Source organism: Sander lucioperca, chromosome 18 (assembly GCF_008315115.2).
Source record: "Sander lucioperca isolate FBNREF2018 chromosome 18, SLUC_FBN_1.2, whole genome shotgun sequence".
NCBI lineage: Eukaryota > Metazoa > Chordata > Actinopteri > Perciformes > Percidae > Sander > Sander lucioperca.
The window spans coordinates 6,749,664-6,777,320 of NC_050190.1; the positions used below are offsets into that span (position 1 = coordinate 6,749,664).

General features: G+C 41.8%; 1 protein-coding gene across 1 annotated transcript in view; it reads left to right on the forward strand.

The window, feature by feature from the left end:
- The window catches only part of atrn (attractin), a gene marked incomplete at its 5' end in the record, with an annotated part of 143,974 nt that overhangs the window by 59,001 nt on the left and 57,316 nt on the right, over window positions 1-27,657 (forward strand). The window contains one exon of the mRNA XM_031310211.2: window positions 21,935-22,013. Coding sequence (XP_031166071.2) covers window positions 21,935-22,013 — 79 coding nt within the window. The remainder of the gene's footprint in view (window positions 1-21,934; window positions 22,014-27,657) is intronic.

The following is a 27,657-nucleotide window of genomic DNA, read 5'->3' on the forward strand; positions in this document are numbered from 1 at the left end:
GAGTCTTGTGTGAGGTATCATTGAAATCAGAAGAGAGTTCCTTTTTAATTGGTGATGGTTTGATCCGCCCCCTATAATTTAGCCACACCCCTTTTCACAGCTAATGAACTGAGTGCCGCGCAAATGCACGGTCACAAGGAGCGGCGTCCTCCAGTAACCCCGACACGCACAGAGGCACGAGGGCCCGTCCATCGCTGCTAGCTTTAATTATTTATTGAACATGCTATATAATGTTATAGAGATATGAAATGGCCTATATCAGATGAGAAGATTTTGGCCATAACACCCAGGCCTAATATAAGGTTGTCTTGGCTAATGTATTGCCTGCTAGGTTTGCAGACGTAGAGCAATATTATCACCCTAAACACAATGAGCTGACAGAGCCTACTTTGTAACCACACCCAACACAATGTCACGCTGTACTGACACAGTCTGGAGTACACTCTCACAACACTGAAGGAAGATGAGGGGCCCTATTTTAACGATCTTCGCGCACGGCGTGAAGCGCCTAGCGCAGGTGCGTTTAGGGCGTGTCCAAATCCACTTTTGCTGGTGCGCTGGGTACATGGTTCAAAAGGGTTGTACTTAGTGTCTTCATTAATTCATAGGTGTGTTTGGGCGTAACATGCAATAAACCAATCAGAGAGTCATCTCCCATTCCCTTTAAAAGCCAGGCACGTTTGTACCTTGGTGCATTGCTATTCTGATGGCGGATTTGCACCGTAATATTTTTATTTGTAATCCTTTGCATGTTTGTGTGCTGCTGTGCTTCCCTGTGTGTGTAACAAGCATAGTGTGCGCGCGCCGTGCACGAGCCTAGGCACATTTTACTAATTTGCTGTTCATTTTTGCTATTAACTTTAGACCAGGTTTTTCTTGGTTAATGGCACGATCACTTCCCGCCGCCTCAAGATAGCAATATGCCCAGAATGCATCTGAACACATCTCCCTGTAAGACCAGCACGCCCAGAATGCACCTGAACACATCTCCCTGTAAGACCAGAACACCCAGAATGCACCTGAACACACCTCCGTGTAAGACCAGCATGCCCATGGGCGCACAGATGGGCGCACTGGACGGAAAATTGACAACTGTGTCGGTCTTAAACTAGCAAAGACACTTGCGTCAGGCTTTGCGCTGCGCGGGGTGCAAGATAGGGCCCGAAAAGTTAAAGCACTGCAAAACCAAGATTTTTTTTCAGCTGCTTTGAAATTGCTCATTTCAACTTTACCATGTATGACAGTATCACATATACAGTATATTCTGTATCTGCTTATTCAACAGTGTTTGAATACCCATATGATGAGAAGGAAATGGACATATATTTGGTTTCTTGCGCATTACTTTGCACCCATTACCCCTGTGGTTCACGCCGACATACAGTTGCTGCCTGGTATTTTTTGTAGGGCTGCTCCCTCTTAGTCGATTAGTCGACTAATCGGTCGTTTTGGTCTTAATCAACTTAGATTTCTTTAGTCGATTAGTCATCTTTTATGCTTTTTTCATGCTGAATGACTTATTTCCAAGAAATGTACGACCACATCTCTGGTAAACAAAAGAATTAAAGTGGTGCTTTTGCATGACTCTTTGCAGAGAAACTCAGATTTACAGATCTGTCGATTAAATCAACTAATCGATTAGTCGATACAATTGAATGAGTGTTAGTTGACTAAGAATTTCTTTAATCGAGCACAGCCCTAATTTTTTGTAACCTTCGGATCTTGAAAGACAGACGAGAATTTAAAAGACATTTCTCAAGGATTCTCAGCAGAGCAGCAAGCTGGTTTGTGAAGATGGAACCGCTGGTTTCGCTGGAAGGACTGAACACGCGTGCATGTGTGATGAATCCCCGAACCTAGGGAACTGCTGTAATATGTTATTGATTTTCTTTATTTTTTTAAAGAGAGAGGAACCAAAAATTGGGTACACAACTGTGCTGCATGCATGCTTGACTGCATGTGTGTATTTCCCTCCTGTGTATCCTGTGAGAGTGTTTGCGTGCGCCTCGGACCCAGAGGAGAAATGTAGCTCACTCTCTTGCTTGTGTTGTCTCCACAATGCCCTGAAAAAAAATTGCAGGGCTGTTCCAAGTCACACTGCTTTTATTGATCCAGCCGCCATGTACAAGGGGAGGAGATTTGATGGGGCTGATTTGAAAGATTCTCTTTTATTGTTTTTTTTTTTGTTTTTTTTTTACGGCCTGCCCTTTGCCAATACAGTCATGTTCAAAAACAGTATGTTTCAGCATCGACTGAATAAATCGCCGTCCACCACACTGAGGCTTATTTTGGATGTTATTCAGCTGTAAACGCTGTAGGACTACATGTGCAGTTATACTCCTCGCTCCCTCTGCATACAAATGCAGCCCCTGCAGTGACTCGCTCATATGTTTTGTACACATGCGTCAGCATTTGAATGTTTGCATGTCAGCATTCGTAGCATGCAACCTGCGCCTGCTGGGTGCAGCAAGCGGGCATCACAGCTATCAGTAAAAAGAACAACATCCCTCGCTCGCTCTCTCTCTCTCTCTCTCTCTCTCTCTCTCTCTCTCTCTCTCTCTCTCTCTCTCTCTCTCTCTCTCTCTCTCTCTCTCTCTCTCTCTCTCCTCCCTGTGTTGCTCGCTCCGTCTTTTTACATTCTCTCTCTTTTTCTCTCTCCTTTTTCTTCTGTTTTCATCTCTGTCTCACCATCACCCTCTTTGTTCTCTGTTCCTCTCCTCCGCCACCTCTCCTTGTCTGTCCCTCCTTCCCTCGTCATATATACATTCCCCTTTCTCCTTCCTTCTCCCCTACACTCATCGCTCTTGCCTCACCCCTGCTTTTCTGTCATCCTCCCTATCTCCCTCTTTCCCTCCCCCTCATACTTTCCTCTTTCCATTCTCCTGTTATCTCTTGCTCTCCATCTCTCCCTTCTGTTCTGTTTTTTTGTTTCCTCCTCTGTCTCCCTGTGCCCACTCTCTTCTTTTCCTTGCTTCCCTCCCTCTGTCAATCTGCCTTGTTCCATCGCCCTCCCTCCCTCCCTCCCTCCTTCCCCACTCTGTCGTCTTTCCTCCCAGCTTCACACCACTCCCTCTTAATCCCACAGCTCAGTCTTTTTTTCTTTTTTTTTGGTGTGTGTGTGTGTGTGTGTGTGTGTGTGTGTGTGTGTGCTACTTGCCACTGATTTAGCACAGATGAGTAGAGACCCAAAGTTAGCGAGCTCGCTGCCTTGTCCCCGTTTGCTTCTGGTTCTTTGGGCGCCGCATTGTTTGTGTTGCGGGGGAGGAGAGCGATGCTAATTAACGTGGAAGTTGTTTGCTCTTTCTCACTCCGACTTTCTCTGAGTCTTAATCTCACTCTCAGTGCTTTTCTCTCTCTGTGCCATCACGTTCCCCGCGGGGACATATGGAGGTGGTGTCATCCCGTTATCTGCAGCACCAGCAGAGAGAGGGGACCCCCCCACCACCACCACCAGCAGCATTCCCCCAGCCGCAAAACAGCTGCATTAAACATCAGCGTCAACGGCGATAAAATTCCCTCACGTCCAACCGTCCAGCAGCTTCTCACCTCAGGCTCGTTACGTTGAACGTAAGCCGCCTCATTTCAGTTCCAGCATTTATGGGAAACTTTTCATGAGTGTTCTACAAACTGAATGTTGTCTCTAGTTGTGCAAATTGAATGTTTGCCTCCAGGCCTGGAAAATCCCTTGAGAATGTCAAAATTTCGAAAATATTTTTGGAACTGCAATGAAAATGTGTTCTTGAGCTTTTCCTTTTTTACTCAAACTGTCATGATTTTAATTGAAAACTTGGCTGCTGCTGCTAAAGCAAGCACCCTTTGAAGTAATAGTGACCTGAATGACAGATGTCTTGGCCACATTAGTCCAAACTGCTGGATGGAGGAATCTAAAAGAGCTATCATAAAATGCATCTGTTTTTTTTAACGTTGCATACTAGGACATATTTGTCATGGAAATATTGATGTTGTTGCGGGCATTTTTGAAGTTGGACTTTTTACATCCTCTGGCCTACGTTTCTCCTCAACCAAATAGTTCCTAGATCCTTTGAAAGGGAAAAAGGACAAAGGCGCATAGGAAAGTATATAATTTAACAAAATAAAAAAAAAAAATAGACTTTAATGTCCTATTCAGCCAAGTGTTCATATTTCAGTGTAGCAGTGAGTTCCGCAGAGTTGACCCGCTCACAGCAGTGTGAGCAAAACAAGAGAGACATGATGTTTTGATGTAACTTTAATCCTGGAAAAAGAACCAGGTCAGGTTTGATGAAACTGCCAGGTTTTTGGAACCAAACTCCTCTAACCTGCAGCGGGATCCCAGTTCTTTGTTGTGTTATTTTTTATTTTTGATGGCTACATCAAAGTTACAGACGAAAAAAGAGTTTCTGAACTAATCCCCCTCGGACACTGACCAATCTCGCTGGCACGATGTGGCGTTTAAAGAAACTTGACTTAACCTTCTAATAGTCAGCGCAGCACTAAGGCCTGATGCCCCAGAAAAGTCTGCCTCCCCTGAGACTGTACGTCCCTGGCATATCTGTGCTGCTGACAGCTAATATTAAAACACTCTGCTTTCTGATGGCCACTCGCATCCAACCAGAGTGCTGGCATATATTTTTAGTACATGACTGCTCCCAGTGGGAAGGGCCCCCTTGATGCTGGCGCTGTTCTGCACCTGAAAGTGTCACCAGTCAAAGCTACTTGAGTCTGGTTTTTATTCTTTCAGACTCTTAAATAATAGCTTCTGATTCAAGTCTATTTTAATACAATAATGACATACCACACACGTACATCGAAAGAGTCAAATCCGCAGTCAGTCATTTTAGTCGCCTGAAATTAAATGAGGCTTCAGCTCCCACACTGTAATCATAGTCCTAATATTATAAAAAAAAAACACATTTTATAAGGACTACTTACTGCAGTGAGCTTACCCTTTTCGTATACATTAGCATTGATTAGGCGTAATAATATGGTAAAGTTTTATTTTCCTTGTTTCAACAACTCACAAAATGACTGTTACTTCCACTGCATGGTACCGCTCGACTTGACTCGCTCTTTTTTGGTTTTCCATTAGCAAAGGTTGTGGATAGTACAGTACCTGGTACTTTTTCTGGTTCCACCTCAGTCAAGGTTCCAAGCGAGCTGAGCCGATACTAGAAGATGGAGTTAAAACACTGCAGACCGCTGATTGGCCACAGAGTACTGGCACTAGCGTGACACTGGACGCCCTGCACAAACCTGTCATTTTTTAAATAGCCAAGCTACCGTCAATAGTGACGCAATTTTATTTTATTCACTAATCCCAGATTTTTTTTTTTTTTAAATGGCAGCCTGCAAAATTATGCCGTACAAAGTGCAGATGTTCCTCTGTTTGGTTGCTGATGAAAGGGAAAGTATTCAGCGGGTGTGGCGCTGAAGATTATGTCACAGCAGTTTCGAGTGGCGTTGCTATTGCGATATGAGAATCCCGTTTACATTGAAGGGGTACTATCAGCAGTGGAAACGAAAAAAGTACAGGAAAAGTATACTGGTACCAAAAAAGTGAGTGGAGCAGAGTCGTATAATACAGTACAGACATAGCTTTAGCTACAGCAGAGTACATTTGCCATAACAGTTGTCTTAACCGGTGGATCGGAGTTCTTGCAATTTGAAAACTCTTTCAAGATCAATGCATTAAGTCTTATATGTGATGACGGGCATCATCTATGTGTTATGTAGACCAATCATGTTCACCGCCAAATATATAGAGTGATGGTGTTTGTTGCAGACTCTGAGAATGATGACTGGTTTGTGGTGGACCTAAGACCCAAACCCAAGTTGGCACCTCACCAAATGTATGCTGTAGGGCACGTTCACACCAGAAAAAGATATGGCGATTCCCCACAGGGTTGTGCGACATTGGCAGTGTCACTTAAATGGCCCATTTGTGTGACGTCCTGTTGTGTTATTTAACCCTCCAATGTAGCACAAGTAGACTTTATATTTCACAATTATTGTTTTCCCTCAGATTGTTTTTAGATCTTGACATTTCCAACCGCATTTACTGACAGCTTCATTTCACGGAGAAGGAGAGAGTGAGAAAAAAGAGACAGAGCCTGTGCTTTGTTGTTGCAGGAAACAGTCAGCTGTTACACAAACTCCTGGGCAGTTCAGTGCTTGTGTTTCATTTTTGAACCCTCACAGTGTTTTAAAACTTTCTTGGGGCAGCGATCAAGGCAGTGATGTTTCCTGTTTCCTGTACGGGTCTCTCACAACGCCTCTGAACGGACTGACAAGCCTGATCGTTTGTTAACTTTTTCGCTTCAACTTTTCCGGCTCCCCCATGCTGCCCCAAACTCGGCGGCCTAAACGCACTACCCCTGCGTTTTCGCCGTACCGTCTGAGGAACGAAGCAGTCGATGTGAATGCACGCTTAGTTGTGGAAAATCTTTCCAATCAGCTAAAGTATGAGAATGCCCTAAGTGTAAAGCATTGGGCACCATTAAAAGGAAAGGTCAGTAGTCATATATTTTCCTTGTAGTCAACAAAGCCCATGAAAAGACCAAAACCAGTCATTAATTCATCCTACTAACAAGTATCCAAAGCTGGATATCTTATTCCTTTGTGCCATAGAGCTCCATTTTTGTCCACAAAGTATGACTGTAAAAAGCCATTAGTGAGCCACCGTTGCACTGGTGTTCCTTCATTTCAATAAACAGTAATGACCATAGACACAACGTGTGAATCAGCACCAGGCAACACCCTTGAAAAATGTCATCCTCTTTGAGATGAATCATTAAAATTTAAAAAACCCATTTACTGATCTTAATTCACCCCCCTTTGCAGCGTGTTATCACGGTTGTGTACTTAAAATGATAAGTGGTTTGTATTGCTTTGCTGCCTGTTTGAACACAGGGGAGACGTAATTTGGTTGGGGCAGAGGCATTAAAGGAAGGGGGGTACCAGCAGGCGGCCCTCCCTGGGCCAAGTCTGGGTAGGTGGATGTGTGGGCGGCTGGGATTCGATTAAATGAGAGAATCACCCTGCTGCCATCAAGGAGAAGAAAAACAATTCTGTCCTCTGAGCGAGAGGCTCGTATGTACAGCAGAGTTTTCTGAGGCTTCGGTCTTCACCGTTGTCCCCTTCTGCAGTCAACCGGTGAACAAGTTCTTCACTGCTTAGTTTTATTTTTGTTTTAGCTTATGTTCAGTTGTGATCTGTGGTGAAATGTACATCAGTACATCTACTCAAGTACTGTACGGTACTTTTTATTTCTACTCTCTACTTTTTACTCCACTATAGTAATCTGTCGTCTTTAGTTACTTTAACAATTAAGATTATACATGCAGTTTATAAAATACAACGTTTAATTATACTGTGAATTAACACTATTTCGGCCTTCAAGCCCAGCTGAAATGATTAACCGATTAAACACTTAGTTGATCGACAGAACTGCTTTGATCGTTTCGGCATTGAGTACTTTTCCTTTTAATATTTTAAGTACATTTTCCTGATGATACTTGCATACTTTTACTTAAGTGACATTTAACAGGGTATTTTTACAGTCTGGTCTTAGTGCTTTAACTTAAGTAAAGGATCTGAATACTTCTTCCAGCACTGATCCAAATCTACCCGCCGATGAATTCCTAATCACCATCAGAGCCGGAGCATCAGCATGCTGCAGCGTTCTTCCGCTCGCCGACCTTGTTCTCAACCATTTACCTCGTTAAAGCCGAGAGGTGATTAGTGTCGTCACTCGCAGGGCTCTCGAGTCAGCATGCCAGCTGTGTACGTTCCTCTCCTCCGCTCTCCACCTCCCGCTGTCAGCTCACCCTCCCATAATCCCCAGAAAAGCCTTTAAAGCTATAGTGCGCGACTATTTTAAAATAATGAACGTCCGTTACATTCAAGCCATTGCCAAATGAGTTGCTACAAAGCTATTTAAGCCTATCAGCTCCAGAAAACACTCTCTCTATTTCTCAATATGGCCGCGTTTACTAAATGGTGTAGTCCGGCGACTTTCGCTCGCAGAAGCTCGAGCGATGTGTTTGACGTCACCGCTGAGAAAGGACAACAGCAGCGTTCAGCTTTGGAGAAGAAGAGGACTGCTGCAACAGGTGAAGGCATGGCTGAAATCCCGAAGAAGCGCCCACAAAATGTTTCAGTCAGTGAATCTACTGCTAAGAAAAGACCTGCAGCGTTCAGCAGAAGGACTAAAATCCAAAAAAGAGAAGTGAACCAAGGGACCGACCGCATTTCTGTTGCATAATAATTACCTCTTCTGAAGAGTCCATGTTTTGTTTATTTTAACCCTCGGTGTCCTTGATTTGACTTGATAAATGCTGTGTGGAGGAGGGGCGGGGGTGGTGCGCGATCACGGAAGGCTTGCGTCATGTGGATACGCAGACAGTGTTTTTCTCATTTCTTAGAATTCCTCAAGGGAGGCGACAGAAAACACACACTATAGCTTTAACCCCTTCTTTTTTCTGATATAGTTTCTAAAACGATACTTTTACAACAGTACTGTTGCCATAACTGGGCCTGAGTTGATAGCTTTTTTGAAAATAAAAGGGTAAAAGTGAAGTGAAAGCAGCTTGGCTCAGGCAGGTACTGGTCCTCCGGGAAACTGGTCTATAATCAAGAGGAGGACAGCACTCCAATTAAATTATTCATTCATGGTTAGATGTTTTGGGCCGCCGCCCTTCCTCTGCAACAGTTGCAAACTTTTGCATCTGGCAGTGTTGATTGGAGGGCTGTACTTCTCTTGATTTAGCGTTTTGCTTTTGGGGATTCTTCTGCATCCATTTACACATAACACTGTTAAGCATGTGGATTTATTATCATTTGGAAAGAAATAGAAGCTTGACCATCCACTCTCAAATATGGGGCAACACACACACACACACACACACACTCTCTCTCTCTGTGTTGGTCCGGTCTCCGAGGGCAACGTAGTAGCCACTCATGCATATTTTGGCAGCTTAAAGTGGCCTGCAACAGAACGTAAATAATTCTGTTGTGCCCATTATCTAACTATTCAGCCTCTTAAACACATCTGCAGGTTTAGACTCTTTATTCAAACATAGGAGGCAGCTGGCCACTCAGTGGTGCTGTGTCCCGTCCCGTCCCCACCCCACCCCCCCTTTCCCCGCGAGCTGTATGATTACCTTTCATTCACACACAAGCAGGCACGCATGCACACACACATATACACAAACACACCGACTGGGTCTTCTTTTTCTCTATTGCATCTTTAAAGCTTCGGACTGTATTCTGCATGGGTGCGCGTGTTGGGATTGGCTCAATACTATCAATTCCAAATGTCAGTTTAAATTGCGACCAGTTAACTTAACGACAGATCATTCCCATTTATTTCCCCCGTGGCATTTGTTCTCACTGGCTTCATTATCGAGTGGAGAGAGTCTTCAAATTCAGAAAGGGATCCATCACTGTGATTTGTTGAAAATGAGTGACACTGACCCCTACCGCGATATGCGCCCCCTAAAGCGCGTGCTTTGTGTTTGTACACAAACGTCGTCCTGCATCAGCGTCACCAATAGCGCTGACAGGGCAGCTGACGGGTGACTGACAGCAGGACACAGGGTGTGGAGGACTCTGCCGCACCAAAACATAAACCGTAGCTGTAATTTCATCCAAATGTCAAGTGAATGTTTTTTGACAGACTTCAAAAATTATATTTCAAAGAAAAAAAAGAGTAAATTTTTTTTTTTGGGGGGGGGGGAACTACACATGGCAGGAAGCATGATCGGGCCACGTACAGTAAATGAGTCTCTTACCTTATTTGACAGAAGTCTATGCATTTACATGTTATTTCTGACAATTTGATGAACAAAAAGGTATACTATGCTTGAGTAAATAAAACTTCAATAAACAAAACTGGTTAAATAAAATATATATATTTTATTTTCACTATTTGTTTTTCAAAAATTCTGGGTTTTTGGACTTCTGCTTTGACAAAACATGACACCTCAGGCTCTAGGAAATAGTTTCAGCCAACGTTTCACCTTATATTCTTTGAAAGTTTATGGATTAAACCCGGCATGGAGGTTGCAAGTCGCAGCTGTTCTTCAGCTCTTCTTTTCCTTCCTTTACCTACTCTCTCTCTCTCTTTCCATACTATAATAATAATAAATATTTGTATGGAAACCCTGCTGCTTTCTCACATGAACATACACACATTGGGCACATGATATCATTCAAACAGACACTAACACCTGCACACACTCGGCGTAGTGTTTGCCCTCAGCTTGCTCCCTGTTGTGTTGACTGACAGCAGACAGTCTCTCTCTCTCTCCCTCTCCCTTTTTCTATCTGCGACACCAGAGTGAGAGAGAGCGAGAGAGAGAAAGCATCCAAACCCTGTCTGCCTGTCCTAAGGGGCCTCCCCGGGCACCCAGCAGGGGCTGCCGCAGGTGCTGTGCCACAATCCTAGCTCTCTCCTCCTCTCCAAGCTTTCTAGTCCTCTGCCTCTTCCTCCCTGCGAACCCCTGCCTCCTCTTTACTTTCTCCATCTTTATCTGAACCTTTGTTGCTGCATCACCACCTGTCTGTTTACTAGGGCTAGGCCTGATATCCTTTTGTCCCGATTTCGATTCTTTCCTGATGCAAACGCGGCGATTCGATTTGTATTGCGATTTTCTTTATTGCTATTCTAGTAGTACTGCGATTTGATAGTAGTAAGCATTACTATTATTCGTATTATTACACATAATTGACTCAGGATAACAAGAAAAGTTTCATGTGATGTCCTCAATAATGACTGAGTTGGAACAACTTAAAAATATCCATGCAAACTGTTACCTTCATTTTTTTCTAATTGAGCCAGTGTACTATTTTTGTGTGAGACGTTTCTAAAAACTAATAGTTTTCTAAGAAGAATGCACATCACAATACATGTCAGCCAGTCAGTCTGACACGTATTTCATTTGTAAAGTTGTGTCTGTCTGTCTGTCTGTCTGTCTGTCTGTCTGTCTGTAGACTATATCCTAAGGATTCACTGAGCCACATGTATGTTTTAACATTAAAACATGATTTATAAAATCATGCCAACAATTAGTAGGCTACTTTAATAGCTTAGTATTCTATGCACTAAGAGGTATATATGAAGGCTTTAGGCTGCCCACACATTATTGTAGGCCCAGTTTAATATGCAACTCAATATAATACAATATATGTAGTAGGGGGTCCCTGCTCCTACTCTCTTTCAGTTAAGGGGTCCTTGGCTTAAAAACGTTGAAGACCCCTGTCTTATTTCTCTCTTTCTTATTCCTTCCACATTTCATCTTCCTCCCCGGCTTGCCTTCTTTCTCGCCACCTCTCTCTCTCTCTCTCTCTCTCTCTCTCTCTCTCTCTCTCTCTCTCTCTCTCTCTCTCTCTCTCTCTCTCCCCCCCCATCTTGAATTCTTTAACACTCTTCTCTTTGTATCTGACCTCATTGCTAGGTCATCAGTGACGAGCCAGTGAGAAACAAGTGGTAGATGAAGCAGATAGAGAGTTTTGCCTCGTGGCTAAACCTTTCCCCCTGATAGGTCCGCGAGGAGCTGAAAGGCACTCTGCGTCCGATTTAATAATGAATGAGTCAGATCAGTCGGTTGGACGCCACTCTCTGCTTCTCCTCCTCCTCTTCCTCACCTGTAATAAGAAGGGAGCAGAGCAAAGGGAACGTGAACTGGAACGTAATGCCCTCCTGGGGAGTCCCAAGAGGGAGGCAAAGTCTTTTCTTTCCATCAGCCTCATGTCCACTACCTGTGTGTTAAAGGGCTGCAGAGCCCTTGCTGTAGAAATGAGTTCTGGCAGAGAACTGTGGGAAATATATAGGATTGTGGGAAATATAATATGAATTGTGGAAAAGCCCTTATTGGTTGACTTCAGTGTTTTTGGTCTAATCTTTTTACCTGTTCAGAATGAAAGGCGCAGAGACTCGGCTTACTTCCGTTTGTAGAAGGAATCCTTTCCTTTATTCACAAATCAATGTCTTAATCCTTCTATTCCATCAGCTGCTTTAGTGCTTCTATTACCGCAGCTTTTGTTTTTATCCCTGAGTTTTTGTCACCTCTGCTTCTTTGTTCCCTAGATTACATCTCAGACAGGCAGTACACACTCATATTTAGCAAGTTGTCAGTCTACTACAGCTTCCTACAGGTAAATATCAGCAGTAATTTACAGCTCCAGATGGACATGATAAAGTGTTCTTGTATTTAACTTCAAAATGTATTTTTCAAACCTGTAGTAGTGTAAGTTTGAAAAGGGGAAAACCTAACCCTATCTGTCGCTGGCAAATTTAATTTGGGGGGGGCAGTGAGCAAAGCTGTTTAAAGATTTTTTTTTTTTAATAAGTTCAGCTCGGCAACCTGTGCACACCACGCTGCAGCAGCATGCTCCTGTTATGCTTGCAAACCTGCCTTATTACCTGTAGGAACATGCCATATTTGATTTAGCTTTTTGTCTCCCATACCCAAAGAGAATCTGGTCACTTTTCCCACCTCCCTAGGAAGGAGTAAACAAACCAACAAAGCTGAAGAAATTATGCAGAAATTTGTATTCTGCGGCATGTTCAGCCCTGCTTTTGTTTACGGTGGGTCAGACTGCGTGGAAGTGTCCCACCACCCATAGAGCTGCAGGGTTTAGTGGTGACAAGTGCAGGGCAGAATAGGACCTCTGAGCAACTGCTGGTTAGTGTGTGGTTCCGTCGACAAAGTTATCAGCTATAGTGAAATAGTGAAGTGGTAAAAGCCAGCGGCAAGCAGGCAGGCAGACTGCTGGATTAGTATTCAGCTGGCTGCAGACAACAGAGCCGATCTGTTGGTGTTTGCCCTGTGGCTGTTGTCTCGCTGTCAGGTTAGCCAATGACACGTCAGAGCTCAGCTCTCTGGCCTCAGCAGCTCGTGACTGTAATACACACTCTCTCTCTCTCTCTCTCTCTCACCGGCTCGCCTCCCACACGCCAGTTTGCCACTGAAACCGACAGCTTCCATCATTTCTTTAAATCTGAGCTAGTCAAGAGAAGTTTGCTCGACACACATGAAGCTTTTGCCAGTTTTTATGCCTCCAGTTACATAATCATACTTTGGACCCTAACCCTTTTACCTTTTTTTTCCATTTTTGAGTGCTAAAAACAGCTAAAAAGAAATCCAAGCTAGGAATCACTACCACGCAGAAATATACAAATTCAACATTGTGTCCATTGTAGGAATAGTATCTCCCAATATAGAATCGTACATTGCAAGAAAACATCCACAATACATCAGCGAACTAATAAACATGCCCCCTAATCAAATCTTCCCTGTTGGCTTGAAATCCACAGATTCATGAGGCACTTTCTTTCTCTACGTTCTGTCTTTCATTTCTTTAGACTTGGCATGCATTTATGACTCAGCTGACAAATGAATCAAACCATTTCTTCCAGTATTTCTATTAAAGTAGAGGGTACATAAATGTCATGCAGAAAACCTACCTAGCGCGGATAACAACATCGATTGACGCATGCTGTCCATAGTGAACATGTCTAGTAAAATACATACTGCCTGTTTTCTTAAGTAATGTTACGACAAGAAGCTCTATTGTAAAAACAATCCGAGTTTTTTTCACTCATTTGTAGAGCAAGTTAAGTGGCTTCAAAATGACAGGTTAAAACGTTTTTTTATTGTATTTCCAAATGATCATCATTATCTAATTTTAGTTATGTGTTTTCAAGACTTGGTGTTCTCTCATGAGCTGCCAGAGGTGGAAACTATATTTTCTGCGTATTATTTTAGGCCTTTATTTATGGGACAGATAGAAGACATGAAAGGGGGGAAAGAGAGAGAGTGGGAATGGCGTGCAGCAAAGGGCCGCAGGTTGGAGTTGAACCCGCGGCTGCTGCGTCCAGGAGTAAACCTCTGTATATGGGCGCGTGCTCTACAAGGTTAGCTACCTAGGCGCCCAAAATACATAAGTTTTTATGATAATAAGAAGCATGGTTTACTTCATAGGGTGTATATTTTGGGTGCTACATCACCTGGGTCACATAACGGTGATATAACCCAAAGATGTATCCTGGAATTCATTCAAAAATGTTGTTTTGTTCAGAAAAGTAATAAATAAATACATAAATAAAAAATTATATTGTTAATCGCAATTATTTCTGAGACAATTAATTTACAGTAACATTTGGGGCCCTATTTTAACGATCTAAGCGCACGGCGTGAAGCGCCTGGCACAGGTGCATTTAGGGCGTGTCCAAATCCACTTTTGCTGGTTTGAAGGAAAAAAAAAAAAGGGTCCGTGCGCTGGGCGCATGGTTCAAAGGGTTGTACTTAGTGTCTTCATTAATTAATAGGTGTGTTTTGGGCGTAACATGCAATAAACCAATCAGAGATCATCTCCCTTTCCTTTTAAAAGCCATGCGTGTTTGGACCTTGGCGCATTGCTATTATGATGGAGGATTTGCACTGTAATATTTTTATTTGTAATCTTTTGCATGTTTCTGTGCTGCTGCTGCGCTTCCCTGTGTGTGTGTGTAACAAGCATAGTGTGCGCATTTTACTAATTTGCTGTTAAACAACAATGAAATGTTGCTGTTATGTTATTGACTTTAGACCAGGTTTTTGTTGGTTAATGGCGCGATCACTTCCTGCTGCTAAGATAGCAATACGCTAAGAATGCACCTGAACACACCTCCCTGTAAGACCAGCACGCCCATGGGCGCAGGTGCATTTGCTATTTAAACGACGTGGGCGCTGGACGTGAAACTGACAACTGCGTCGGTCTTAAACTAGCAAAGCCACTTGCGTCGGGCTTTGCGCCGCGCTGCGCAGGGTGCAAGATAGGGCCCTTGGAATTGGTACAGGCCTAATTCATACCTGATGCATCAGTCTGATAGCCATAGAATCTAGACGCACCCTAGCGGCAGAAAATGTAATTTGCAGCCAGGGTCAGTCTAGCAACTCTCCGTTGGCTTGTGAGCTGGAAAAACCAAACTCTGGTCATGCCAATCATATTGTGTATAGAGTAGGTGGGCGGGCTCATGGCTGCTGCTGCTGGCGAACAGCGGTCTTTGGAATTGGCTTTGGCCGCGACTCTGGAAGACTTGGGGTTAAGCTTTTCTTTGAGAAAAGAACAAAGAACAGCATTGAAATCATTCTTAAAAAAGGAAGATGTGTTCGGAGTTTTGCCGACCGGATACGGCAAAAGTTTAATCTATCAACTAGCTCCCCTACCTTCTTCGTTGCTCTGCCTGGTTGTAGTGCTATCCTATTGCGTGCAGAGGGAATTTGAAAGACAACCGTTTATCCCGCCCCTCGGAGTGAGCCCTGTCAATGGTGAGTTTCCAGACCCAACATCTTGATGTGGGTCTGGCTTGTGAGGCTATCAGTCTGACACATTTCTGTCAACCTCCACGACTCCACTGCATCACCATCTGTTTTCAGTGGCAATGCAGAGAAGATGTGGTGCTCTATAGTGAGCAGGGCCAAAACTAATAAATTGCTGCATCATAAGCAAGCTCTTTGTGTCTCTTGGCCTCAGCCACTGCAGAAATAGTTGTTGCTGAAAAACTTGTGAACCTCTGAATTGTTGTGCTTGTGTCATACAACAATTCAGTTGCTGCAGTTTACAATTACTACTTTATAAAGATATTACACATCACAGAGTCTTACAGACAGATACAAAAACCTCGAAAGCGTCTTTATGACATTTCAGTCCTCAGATTCTTATCGTGTAAAATTTAACTCAAATTTGATTAAAATACAACAAAAAAACATTGCTGCAGTTTAATAATACCCTCATTTTACTCATTGTAGTAATGACATTCAAGACACTTTTTTACGTTTACAAATATAAAAGCATCCTTAAAGGAACTGCAGTAAATGTTGCTCTCTTTGGGAGTACTGTCAGTTGTTTTAATTTGACGTAAAACTGACAATTTAGATCTGTACTACATTTGCGCAGCCCGTTTTTGTGGACTTTGATTCAGTCACACACAGTACTGATTAAAGTAGCATCACATACCACAATATTCTCAGTTACAAGCTAGGTTTTAATGAAGACAGATCTCTTTGAAATGAGTGCAAGGGTGTTTTTTCCGCTCACAGGCGCTAGGGTGAAGCAAGACGACCACCATTCAACCCGAAAAAAGTCATAACCATTCCAATGACTCTGAAGCTGTTCAGTTAAGGTAAATTAAGCTAAAAAAAAAAACTGCATAGTTCCACTTTAAAAAATAGTTGTGAAGCAGCTTCTGTATCTTTGTTGGACCTGTAAGCTACAGTAAATAGTTCCATATTTATCTTCGAACTGCAGTTTCTCAACCAGGTTGGAGGGATTCAGTTCATGACACCGCTGACTGTTGGGTGCTTTTTGTTTTGTTCATGTGTTCAGCGCTTTGAATCATTTGAATTCTGTCGTCAGTCTCGGGGAGTGCACTGTCAAAGTCTCAAACCGTACTCCGTCTGTTTAAATCCTCATTCTTCTTTTAACCATTGCAGTTTTCACACGGAAAAGTGTGATGGGTGCGGGTGGTTGTGTGGATGCTGATTTCTATTCCCAGTGAGCTCTAGGCGTGATGGAGCGGTTGGGGGGGGAGGTGAGAGCTGCAGCCTGACTAACTTGGCCAGCTTCCCTTGCGGAGGTTGAGCTCAAATGAAGTCCACCGTTCAGTGTGCTTCCATCTGTCTTCTTTTCTTTGTGTTTGTGTCCATCTCTCTGTTGCTGATTTCTATATGTTTCTCTTTCAGTCTTTTGGCCACCCGCTATGGAAGTATATTGACGACAAAAGATTTGAGAGAGATCAAAACTAATTCGAGTGCATCTCAGTCAGCGCGCAGGCAGGGATTTGTATAGCAGAATTGGATTTGTGCGCGAGGGAGGACAGACTCTTGGGCATAACGATGATTTGAGCATACGACAGGAATTGTGTAACTGCATTTGAGCCAGCGACGGGGATTCTCTCGCTCATAATGATCAAAGCTGCTCGTGCTTATCTTTTGGCAGTCTGAATACCCTGAGCGCAAACCCAAACCATGAGCAGAGAGTCACCTGTTCAATTTCCTTGTACTTTAAAAATAAAAGCTGGGACACTTGCGTCCAGATTAAGACAGGGAGCAGTTTTTTTGTTTGTTTTTTGTCTGTTAAGAGCACTCTTTTAAAATCTTAAAAAACAAAATGCGTCAACACTAAATGACTAACATCACGTTAAAGTACTTACTAGCTATATAACATAATGGCCAAGTGAGCTACATGTTAACTGCTAATCCAAGTGGGATTTTCTGAACCAGATGTTTTCTTTTTACATTTTCATGAATCATTTTAAAAACGATCTCCAATTAATTGTTGGAACCATTATAAGAAAAACAGTTATGAGTGAGGCCTTTCATTGTCACTCAGAAATCTAATGAGCCTAATATGGGCTGGTTGGGTATACAGTGATCTCATCTGACTACATGTGGGATTAAAAAAATAGCTAATGCATTTTTTGCATTTTCAGCATAGGCGGGGAGCAAGTAAGGGGATCAGTTGGGCCGCTAGAATTTGGCTACATTCTAATCCACACGCCCACAATATTTGAAATTGTAAACTAAAAGCATATAGGCATAAAACATGTAAACCAGGTTGGCTCAGTGGTAGAGCAGGCGCACATACACTGAGAGGATCCAGTGTATGTGACCTGTGACGATTTCCTGCATGTCTTCCCCCCCCCTCTCTCTCCTTTCTCACCCAGCTGTCCTGTCAAAAATTAAAGCCGCAAAAGCCCAAAAAATTATCTTTAAAAAACAACAATATGTAAACCACATGTTGTCCTAAGTAGTCTCATGGTTGCCAATCGCTCCTTACAGACAAATACATTACAAAGCTGACTTTTTGTCTTTGTGCAGACTTTAAGTTTGAAAATGACATGACCCTGTGCTCCGGATGTGGGTGTGTCCTGTTGCATCTTACTATAGTCAAAAATGGTTGGCAAGCGGCCACTTAGGATCTCAATGCTCAGAAGCCAAAGCAGCTGGAGAAAATTAGCAATGCAATATATGATTATAGGATTGCACTATCAAATCTAATTCTGTTCTTATAAATCGGTGTCTGTGCGCTGCTAAATGTTGACTTGCAGATTGAGTAGGTGGCGCTCGGAATTAGTTTTTGTGCTCTCTCATCAATTTACTTTCATATATGTCTTCTATCTAGTTCTCTTGGTAACACTTTACTTGAAGGTATCTACATAAGAGTGACATGACACTGTCATGAACACATGACACAGTCATGATACAATGAACCCTAACCCTAACCTAACCATAACTTGTCATGACAAAAACCGAATGCCACTCACTAAAAGAAGCATCATGTCATAAACGTTTATGACTTGTTTATAATGTTTATGACACGTTCATGACAGTGTCATGATACCTTCAAGTTAAGTGTAACCGTTCTTTTTTTTTTTTTTTTTTTTTTTGTCCATTTTAACTTTAGCTTGCACTTTCTAATCTCTCATCTGTCTTTCACCATTACTGTCCATTTCCCGCTGTCCCTTTTTGTCTTTCCCTCTCTTCTTCCTCGCGTTCTTTGTCTGCCTGTCCTTTTCCCTCCCACCCGCTGGGCAGGGAGGCCTTTTGATGCAGGGCTGATATCTATTCACGCGGGTCATTCATCAGCACTGTGTCGCTCTTTAAGCAGCGAGCAGGAAGCCAGATCAATAAGATGGCTGAACGGATGGATCGCTTAAGAGTCCTCCTCAGTCTGGAGAGATAAGGTTTTTTTTTGTGTGTGGAATGGATCTCACTATAAACAGTCTCACAGGGTGGGCGGGGGCGATGAATAAATATCTGAATGCATCACAGCTGGTTTTAAAATTGGCAAAGGCATTTAGATTGAAAAGGTGGTCAAACTTTGGAGAAAAATGTGCGAGGGGTCTCGCTGGAAGGCCCATATGTCTAAAGAAGTTATGCTTCAACGTTTCAAATGAAATCCTATTCCGACCCTTGAAAGATCCTATTCCTGTGATCTTAAACAAAAGAAGAAAAGGGATGTTATTCTCCACTTTTCCTGATTTCTTGTGTGCGCGTAAACAGCCGTATCAGCAGTGATGACTTGAATGTCTCTTTAGTAGGCAACACTTGTTTTTCTACAGCGCTATATATACAGTAGGCTACATGCATGGTGTTTCTTTCCTTAAGTACTTTTCATAACTTCAAATAGAACCCAATTAAAGTCATTTGTATTTGTTAACCTTTTTCTTCTGCCACATTCAGTATTTGAGTGCATGGCGCTGTGAATAATGTGAAAACGGTGTTGATTGTATGAATAGTAAATGAGATCATAAATATTACAGCAGGCCGCTGCTCAGATTAATCTTCCATCAGCTGCATTGACAGTGATCACAGACTGTAAACGGTAAGACAGCACTAAGTTTGTATTATGGAGATGCATTTTCTAGTTTAGTTTAGTTTTTGTGAATGTAAAATGTAGCTCATGAGTCTGTAAAACCTTAAATAAACATATAGTTATGGCTTAGTTTAAACATACATATATTTTGTCTCACTGAGACATTATAATTCAGTGTCCCACTGCTCAGTTTTCTAGTTTTGGGTGAGACTTTGAGTTCACACATCAGAATTGAGCCGTTCTCGATGACATAAATTTGCAAATGTCTACTTTTTATCTGAGCTGATGTTTGGATCGCTGGTGTTTAGGCGTTTCGCCCTCCTGCTGCTGACACTTTTCTCATCAGCAGCCCGTTGCCAATACTGACGTGAGCTGAAATGTAGGAAGTCTGGCCCACAGAGCCGCAGGAACGCTGACAGGAAATCAGCAAACACTCGGGGAAAGAAGTAGAGATTGCAGGAGATGTTTTTTCTGATGTATCTGTGCGTGCGTGCACACACACACACACACACACACACACACACACTCTCGCTCTCGCTCTCTTTTATTCTTGTGGGTTTTTCTTACCTATCGTCATCACAGCTTCCTAAGTGCAAGTGTGAAAGACGCACGCATACACACACACACACACACACACACACACACACACACACACACACACTCATCACAGCTTCCTAAGTGCAAGTGTGAAAGACGCACGCATGCATGCAGACACACACACACACACACTCAGTGACACCTCTCCAAGACATGTCACCCCTGCCTTCATCGCCTTAAGGTGAAGAGAGCACAGAACTCTGAGTTTTGATTCTTTGTGTATTTTATTTTCCCAAATGTGGAAGACAATGAAAATGGAGTAGGGAAAAAAAATAAAAAAACATGAAGTACTAAAAAAAAGTTCCACAGTGCTAAACAATCCTATCCAATCAAATAAAGAGAATTCAGAGTAAACAAATCAAGATGACAAAGATGCTACTTAACAGCAAAACAAAAGACATGTTAAGTTGTGATTCTATATTCTATATGTGGTCACATTTTGTATATAGAGAAGGCTGGATTTTGGAAACTTTTGAATTGATTCTGATTCTTAAATGCACAAGAAATGGGACTGTACAACTTATCATCTTTATTAATTGGATAAAGGAACACGCCGACTTATTGGGACTTTAAGTCAGAGTTAGATAAGTCCATACACACCCTTCTCATCCCGGTGCATGTTGTAACTGTCTGACGGCCTCACCGGTAGCTTAGCCTAGCACAGATCCTGAAGGTAACCGGTTCCAACTAGCCTACTGCTCCCAATAAGTGACGAAATAACGGCAACATGTTCCTATTTACATGTTGTGATTTGTATAGTCACAGTGTGTACAAATAACAAGGTCACATGAGACACAGCCATCTTCTAACCATATACATACTGGGAACTATATTCTCAGAAGGCGAAGCACTGCTACTTCTGCTACTTGGGCGGAGTGATATGCTTGCAGCACCTGAGAAGCCCTGAGCAGAGATTAGCAATGCTTCCCCTTTCTGAGAATATAGTTCCCAGTTTGTATACGTTAGAAGATGGCTGTGTCTCATGTGACCTTGTTATTTGTACACACTGTGACTATCATAGCTATGACACGTTTTTGTCAGGAGGCAAAACAACTACTGAAGGTTGGTCCACAAGCTCATTAAATAATTATACAGAGCAATGTAATCACCTCTTCTGTCAAGCGCTGTCAGATAACAAGGTCACATGAGACACAGCCATCTTCTAACCGTATACAAACTGGGAACTATATTCTCAGAAAGGCGAAGCATTGCTAATCTCTGCTCAGGGCTTCTCAGGTGCTGCAAGCATATCACTCTACGCCCAAGTAGCAGTGCCTCTCCTTCTGAGAATATAGTTCCCATTATATATACGGTTAGAAGATGTCTGTGTCTCATGTGACCTTGTTATTTGTACACACTGACTATACAACTCACAACATGTAAATAGTAACACTTTGGCGTTATTTTGTCACTTACTGGGAGCAGTAGGCTAGTTGGAGCCGGTTACCTCCAGGATCTGTGCTAAGCTAGGCTAGTGGTGGGGGCGTCAGACAGAGTTGCGACACGCACGGAGATGAAAAGGGTATGTATGGACTTATCTAACTCTGGGGCATACGGTGAATAAGACAAAGTCCCAATAAGTCGATGTGTTCCTTTTAATGGTAATGTTGGCTGCTGTTGGATGTACAGTATAGACGGGACACACTGCAGTGATATGTTAAAGCAACCTGCAAAGTCGTACTTATCTTAGCTTATGATATTTTGTCAGGAGGCAAAACAACTACTGAAGGTTGGTCCACAAGCTCATTAAATAATTATACAGAGCAATGTAATCAATCACCTCTTCTGTCAAGCGCTGTCAGACCAAAACACACATGAATATGCATAAGTTCTACGCAGAAAATCACTGCTCGTTGATTCATCTATGAATGGCAGAAACCGCTACACATGGCCTTGCACTTGTTACCTTCAAACGCTCCCCGAGTTTCTCCGCTCCATCAATCAGTCTTTTTCTCCCTTTTTGATTGGTGTCTTCCTCTCCACCGTCTGTCCACAGCTGCTTCCTGTCCCTGCTCCTTGTGGCCGCCGTGGTTTGGAAGATCAAACAAAGCTGCTGGGCGTCACGGCGACGAGAGGTAAGTCAGAGACTCAAGCTGACAACTTGTATAGATTTGGGCTACTCTGGTAGGAAAATTACCAAAGCACAGTTGGTGTTTATATCAATTTTGCGCGCTATTACGCTCCTGGAAATATTAAGATACTCAGAGGTACCTTGGGTAAATGGATCCTACGACATTGCAACATTTTCTCTCTGCTAAAATGCTCCAATATGAATTTTTATAGTTGGTAGTATAAGCTGAATTACTCTGATGGGTTTTGCTTTCCAGAGTTGAACTGGAAATGTGTGTTCTCAAATCACCAAGGTTTATGATCAGAAACATTTTAAATTGAGAACAGTTTTTGTCTCGACTTTGGTCTGTCCAAGACTATTTTTTACTTCTATCTGCAAGATGACCTGTATTGTTTCCTTTCTTCCAGCAGTTAGTTCCATTAAAGAGAGTAATTGAATTGAAAGAAAGTGGAGAAATCAAACACAATAGCTGACATGTAGTTATTTTATTTGCTTTGAATCCAACTTCTACCTTTGAAACTTCCATTAACTACTTTTTTTCTTGTGGATAGAGAATTGCTTAGAAAAGAACAAGTGCATTGCAAGTTCTCCAATTACTCATTTGAGTGTTCAGTAATCTAATAGATTAAGTGCATGGACTTAGTTTTGTCCAAACAAAGGAACCCAAATACGTGTAATTGTAAACCAACCAATTAAATCAACAATGATTGTGTAACATCTTCTTGCTAATAGCTAAGCTACTGTATCATGACATTGTGCCGGTGTATTTTCTGCCTTGGAGCTGTGCTAAAAAAGTTAGCTAAAAAGTAGACTCATTTATTTTGCTAGGAAAACTGTGAAGCTGAAATCAACATTGTAATCACAGTCAGTTGGTGTCACTTCCTTATGAAACCTCTACAGAGTACTCAAAGTTACTGTATTTTTATGTGGGCGAATTCTATCTTGCTAACTTGTTTGTTAGCTTGTTAGCTAGCTAGCAAGTTTGCTGGTTGCTAAGAATATCACTTGGACTGTCTGAGACACCAGAGGCTTGTTTACATGTCTGAAGTTTGACACTGACCCCGTATAATGACTGTTATCACCAACATTCACAGGTTCTTAGTCTTGCCTTTTTAGGCAACAGCTGAAATTCTGCAACAACACAAATTCTTGTTATTCAAAACATATTAATGTATGGTGCAATTTGTATAGAAAAAAGCAAACAAGGTAAAAATGCTAGATTTAGATGAGAAGCTGGATGGAGAGATTTGCATTGAAGAAGTGTAAAGAGAAAGTTGGAGGTGCGTGTGCTGTGGCTCTGCACTAAAGTCTAGTGAAGTAGATGCTAAAGTAATTGTCGCTCATGGCACACCACAACCTTTCGGCCAGTTAATTAATATTTTTCAAAAATTGCAAACGCTAAGCAATACAGGGATGCGGAAGGCTTTTATGAGATGTTTCCCCAAAGCTCCATAATGGGACCAGCTTTCTGCGGTACCTGCTGCCACTGGGAATAATCGGGGAACACAGGAGTGATTTTTCTATCAGTGAGGACCAAATGTGTAGTTGTAGGTTTCGGAATCAACCAGTGATATATCAATCCTATTGATAGTTAGTTCAGCGATTGTATCCATTTGTGGATGTCACACAATTACCCACAACTGAACACAGATGAGTCGATGTTTTAATTACTGGAGCAAAGACTCTGGGCATTCACTGTGAGTCGTGGGAACAATACATCAAGCCTCAATCTATTCACTTTTGTGCTTTTTGTATCCTGATTTGAAGTGCAGCCATTTCCCTGACAGGCTGTACTAAGAGCCTAATGGATGCTTTGATCTTGAGCCGGCTTGATTGCTGTGATGTTTTTTTAAGACCACACAAAGAAAACCTAAAATTACATAAATGGCAGATTATTCAACATACAGCAGCACAAATGCTGACCAGGACAGAGGCAGAGCTCGCATTGTTTCTGAAAGGATTTTATTTATAAAATTTAAAGATTGTGTTATTTGGATCATCAAATCATTCATTAGAATTGCGCCTTAATGCGCTTGACTTTTTCAAATATGTTCCTTCTATATTCAATGCAGCTAAAAAAACATAATGACATAAAGAACAGTAGACATTTGCAGGTGTCACATTTGATTCAAGCAGTAGTAATGTAATAATCTGAATACTAACTGTCCATAGATGCATAAATAAAGTGCATATTAATTATAAACCTGCAGATGTGTAAATACTCCAAAGTTCAGGGACATCTATGAAAACCAGAGGGTTTTTTTTAACACAACATTTCCTAAATTTCATTTTAGGACATTTCAGAATTTCTTTTTTAATCTGTCAGTCATTGTACATAAGTACATTACAGTAACTATAATTATTTGTTTCTGTGGCACAGACAGGGTGTCTTTCAAGCCTCATTGAGTCAACCGAAAAAAATCAACAATTATTTTGATAGGACTGAACGGCAATCTGCCAAACTGTGGGAGGCACTGCAAGGGTTCACAAAGGATTGAAAATGACAGACAATTTTCAGGTCATCTAATAATTCTGTAAAACCAAAATGAAGTAAAAAAGAAATTCACATATTGATTCGTAGGAGAGAAAGTCTTACATCAAGCTGTCTGTATCATACCTGTGTATCAGGTTTACAAGCTTGTAAATTACATTATATATACACACATTTTAACAATGTATTTAAGTACACTTGAAAAGAATATAGATGCAGTTAAATACATATACAAAATCATGGACCATTGGCATGCAGCAGGTCTTCATACTATTAAGCATACACCTCTGTTCTTATGGGTATAAGTAACAGCGTCTTCGCCATATATGGCAGTTGCCTATGATAGCAGACAGAGCACAGTACTTTGCTAGCTGTTTAGCCCTCTTTTTGGGCATCCCAAACACCTCACTGGACTTGTCATTGATCACAACAAAATCTGGTGTATCAGCAAGCAGGTGTGAGAAAATATCAGAGTTACTATTGCAGTGCTGAAACATTGATGGTTTTACACAAGATTTTTTGTACATTCCTACTGAAGGTGAGAAATGGTTTGATATGTCTTCCAGTATTAGATCCACTATTCTGTCATGACGTGCTATGCACATTCCCTTGTAAGCGTGGCAGCCATTCAGGATGTGTGGTAATGTTGCAGTGATCTGTTCTGTAGTGTGATGCAAACAACGAGGGACTTGAGTTGTGGGAAACCAGATAGAAAGGTTGAGTCTAGTAGGAAGAACTTGTAATCTAATCACACACACACACACACACACACACACACTGTGCTGACTACAAAAAGCAGGCATCCTGAAAGAGCTCCCGTGTGATTGGTTTATACCTTCTAAGATGACAGCAGCCACAATAGATTTGCTCAGTTTATGATCATTGTCCAAGTAACTGTGATGGCGTGATATCTGGCTGTTGCTAACTGGCTAACTAGCCGACCGACTGTTTGAGCTATTTATAGCAGGGCTAGCATGTTGCAGCTGGTCAGCTACCTAAAGTGGTGTGGAAACAATGAAAAGTCACTGAGTGCAATGTTTGCATATTGAATACTCTTTCCTGTGTTTCCTGAAGAGTTTGAACCACCTTTTAAATGAGTGGCTGAAAGGTTGTGTGTTTCTCTCCGTGTGTGTTTCTGGCACACAAGCCATTGTTGTGCTCAGTGTGAATATTTTGGTGTGGGCTTTTTCACACTCGGCGCGCCAGCTGAAGTGCCTTTCGGCTGTTGCTTCGACCAAGAGTGCTGTCATCACCCTCACCTCTGGGTGCCTCTTAACATCCCCCTTCGCCTGCTCCCACTCCGACCTCTCTCCATCACACAACCACTGTTGTCCAGCTGGGCTCTCTACAAAACAAAATTAGCACTGGACCTTCTGTTAAAAGGATTGACAAAAGGTCCAGCAGCCCCTGCTGTCCCCAACAGCAGGGTCTGCAAAAATGCCTTTCATGGAATCCGCTTGGTCTCCCCTAAATTGATAAAATAAAAAGATTTACTTCACATGGTAGCAGATATGAAAAAAAACTCTTAATGTAGGGCTGCACAATATATTGTTTGTTTATTGTCATCGCAATATCAACTGGTGCAATAAACACATCGCGAAAGATAAATTTTTTGTGTTAGTTGAAAGAAAATATCAGCAGAAAATGGCACTTTAAAATGTAGCTGTCATTCCTTTTTTTAGTGGTGCCTTTTATTTTCAATTCAATCTTCAATTTGTTCAATAAGAGTATTTGAAATCATTTCCTTTCATTTGTTTTAAAATCAACAAGCAATTTGTTGTAATTTAGCAGAATACTGAAAGCAGCAGAACTGAGTACACTCTGAGTACACGGTTTATTAATCGCAAGTAATATCGTTATCGCAATATTTAACGTTATCGCATATTTTCCTCATATCGTGCAGCCCTACTCTTAATGATACTTTTCTGAAGAAATATGGAAAATTATATTTTTTTTCCATTTCACAATTTTACACTTACAGTTGGCATATTGCTCATCACACTTCAGTTGTATATCACATACATGTGTAGCATTTTTCTGATGTAGAAGAATATAATGAAGTTGAGTGTTAAATCCCATGATGCACTTTTTTCCTGATGACACCAGTGTCTTCCATATAGTACGGTCTCAGAGGGTTAGGTGGTCACCTATTTTTTTAATTTAGAAGTGTAAATAATCACATAAGTGTGATTGATATCCCCATGTAGTGTTTTCAGGGTTTATACAGTACTGTGCATAAACATTGAGGGGCCGTAATGATTAGTGCAATTTACCAACAATATGGAGTAGTGTATGGGAGGTGTCCACCTTACATCATGTACAAGTACTTTATAAATTTATCAAGATTCTTTAACCTGGCAAGACCTTCCTATCAGGCTAAAGTGAGGTGTTGCATCATCTCTAAAGTGGCGGCAGACAGTCATGATGGTGCCCTGACTCGTACATCCTTTTCAACACGCTGGGCACTTTTGTAAAGAATCTTAAGCATAAAAAAGCCAGTTAATAGATATAATAATTTCTGCCAATCAGAATTGCCGCAGCAGGCTTTATAGTCTGCCTTTTAAAAAATCTTTTGAATCCTGTAGTATTGCATTTTAATCACACGAGATCTGAAACACAGAGGTAAATATCAGTTTTACACAAATTGGGCGTGTTGCCATCGTTATGTTAGTCAATTGTGCAAACCAGCCAATCCATCGAGCACAGGTACCTTTTAGTACCTGCAGTTCAAACAGCAGGTGGCAACCGTAATGACCCATCCTTTCTGTAAGAATGAATATCTCGCTCCTAGAGGTGGCTGCACTTAAATGCTGTCTGAGAAAGACAGCAGAGAGCAGCCATCTTGGAGGGGGTCCTAATAATGATGCTCTGTGAGACATCTTTGTAGAGATAGTCGTTGCTCTTTTGCTATTAATAGCTATTGCTATTATTATCTTTTGCTATTATATATATATATATATATATATATATACATACATACATACATACATACATACATACATACATACAGGGACGGACTGGGACTAAAACGGCCCTGGACTTTGACTAGGCCCGGCCCAAAGCAATCGGCGTGCGGAAACTCAACAACAATAACGCCTGGCATGAGTGTAATAGATTATATAATATGCTGTTATAACAGCAATCTATTCCATGCTGT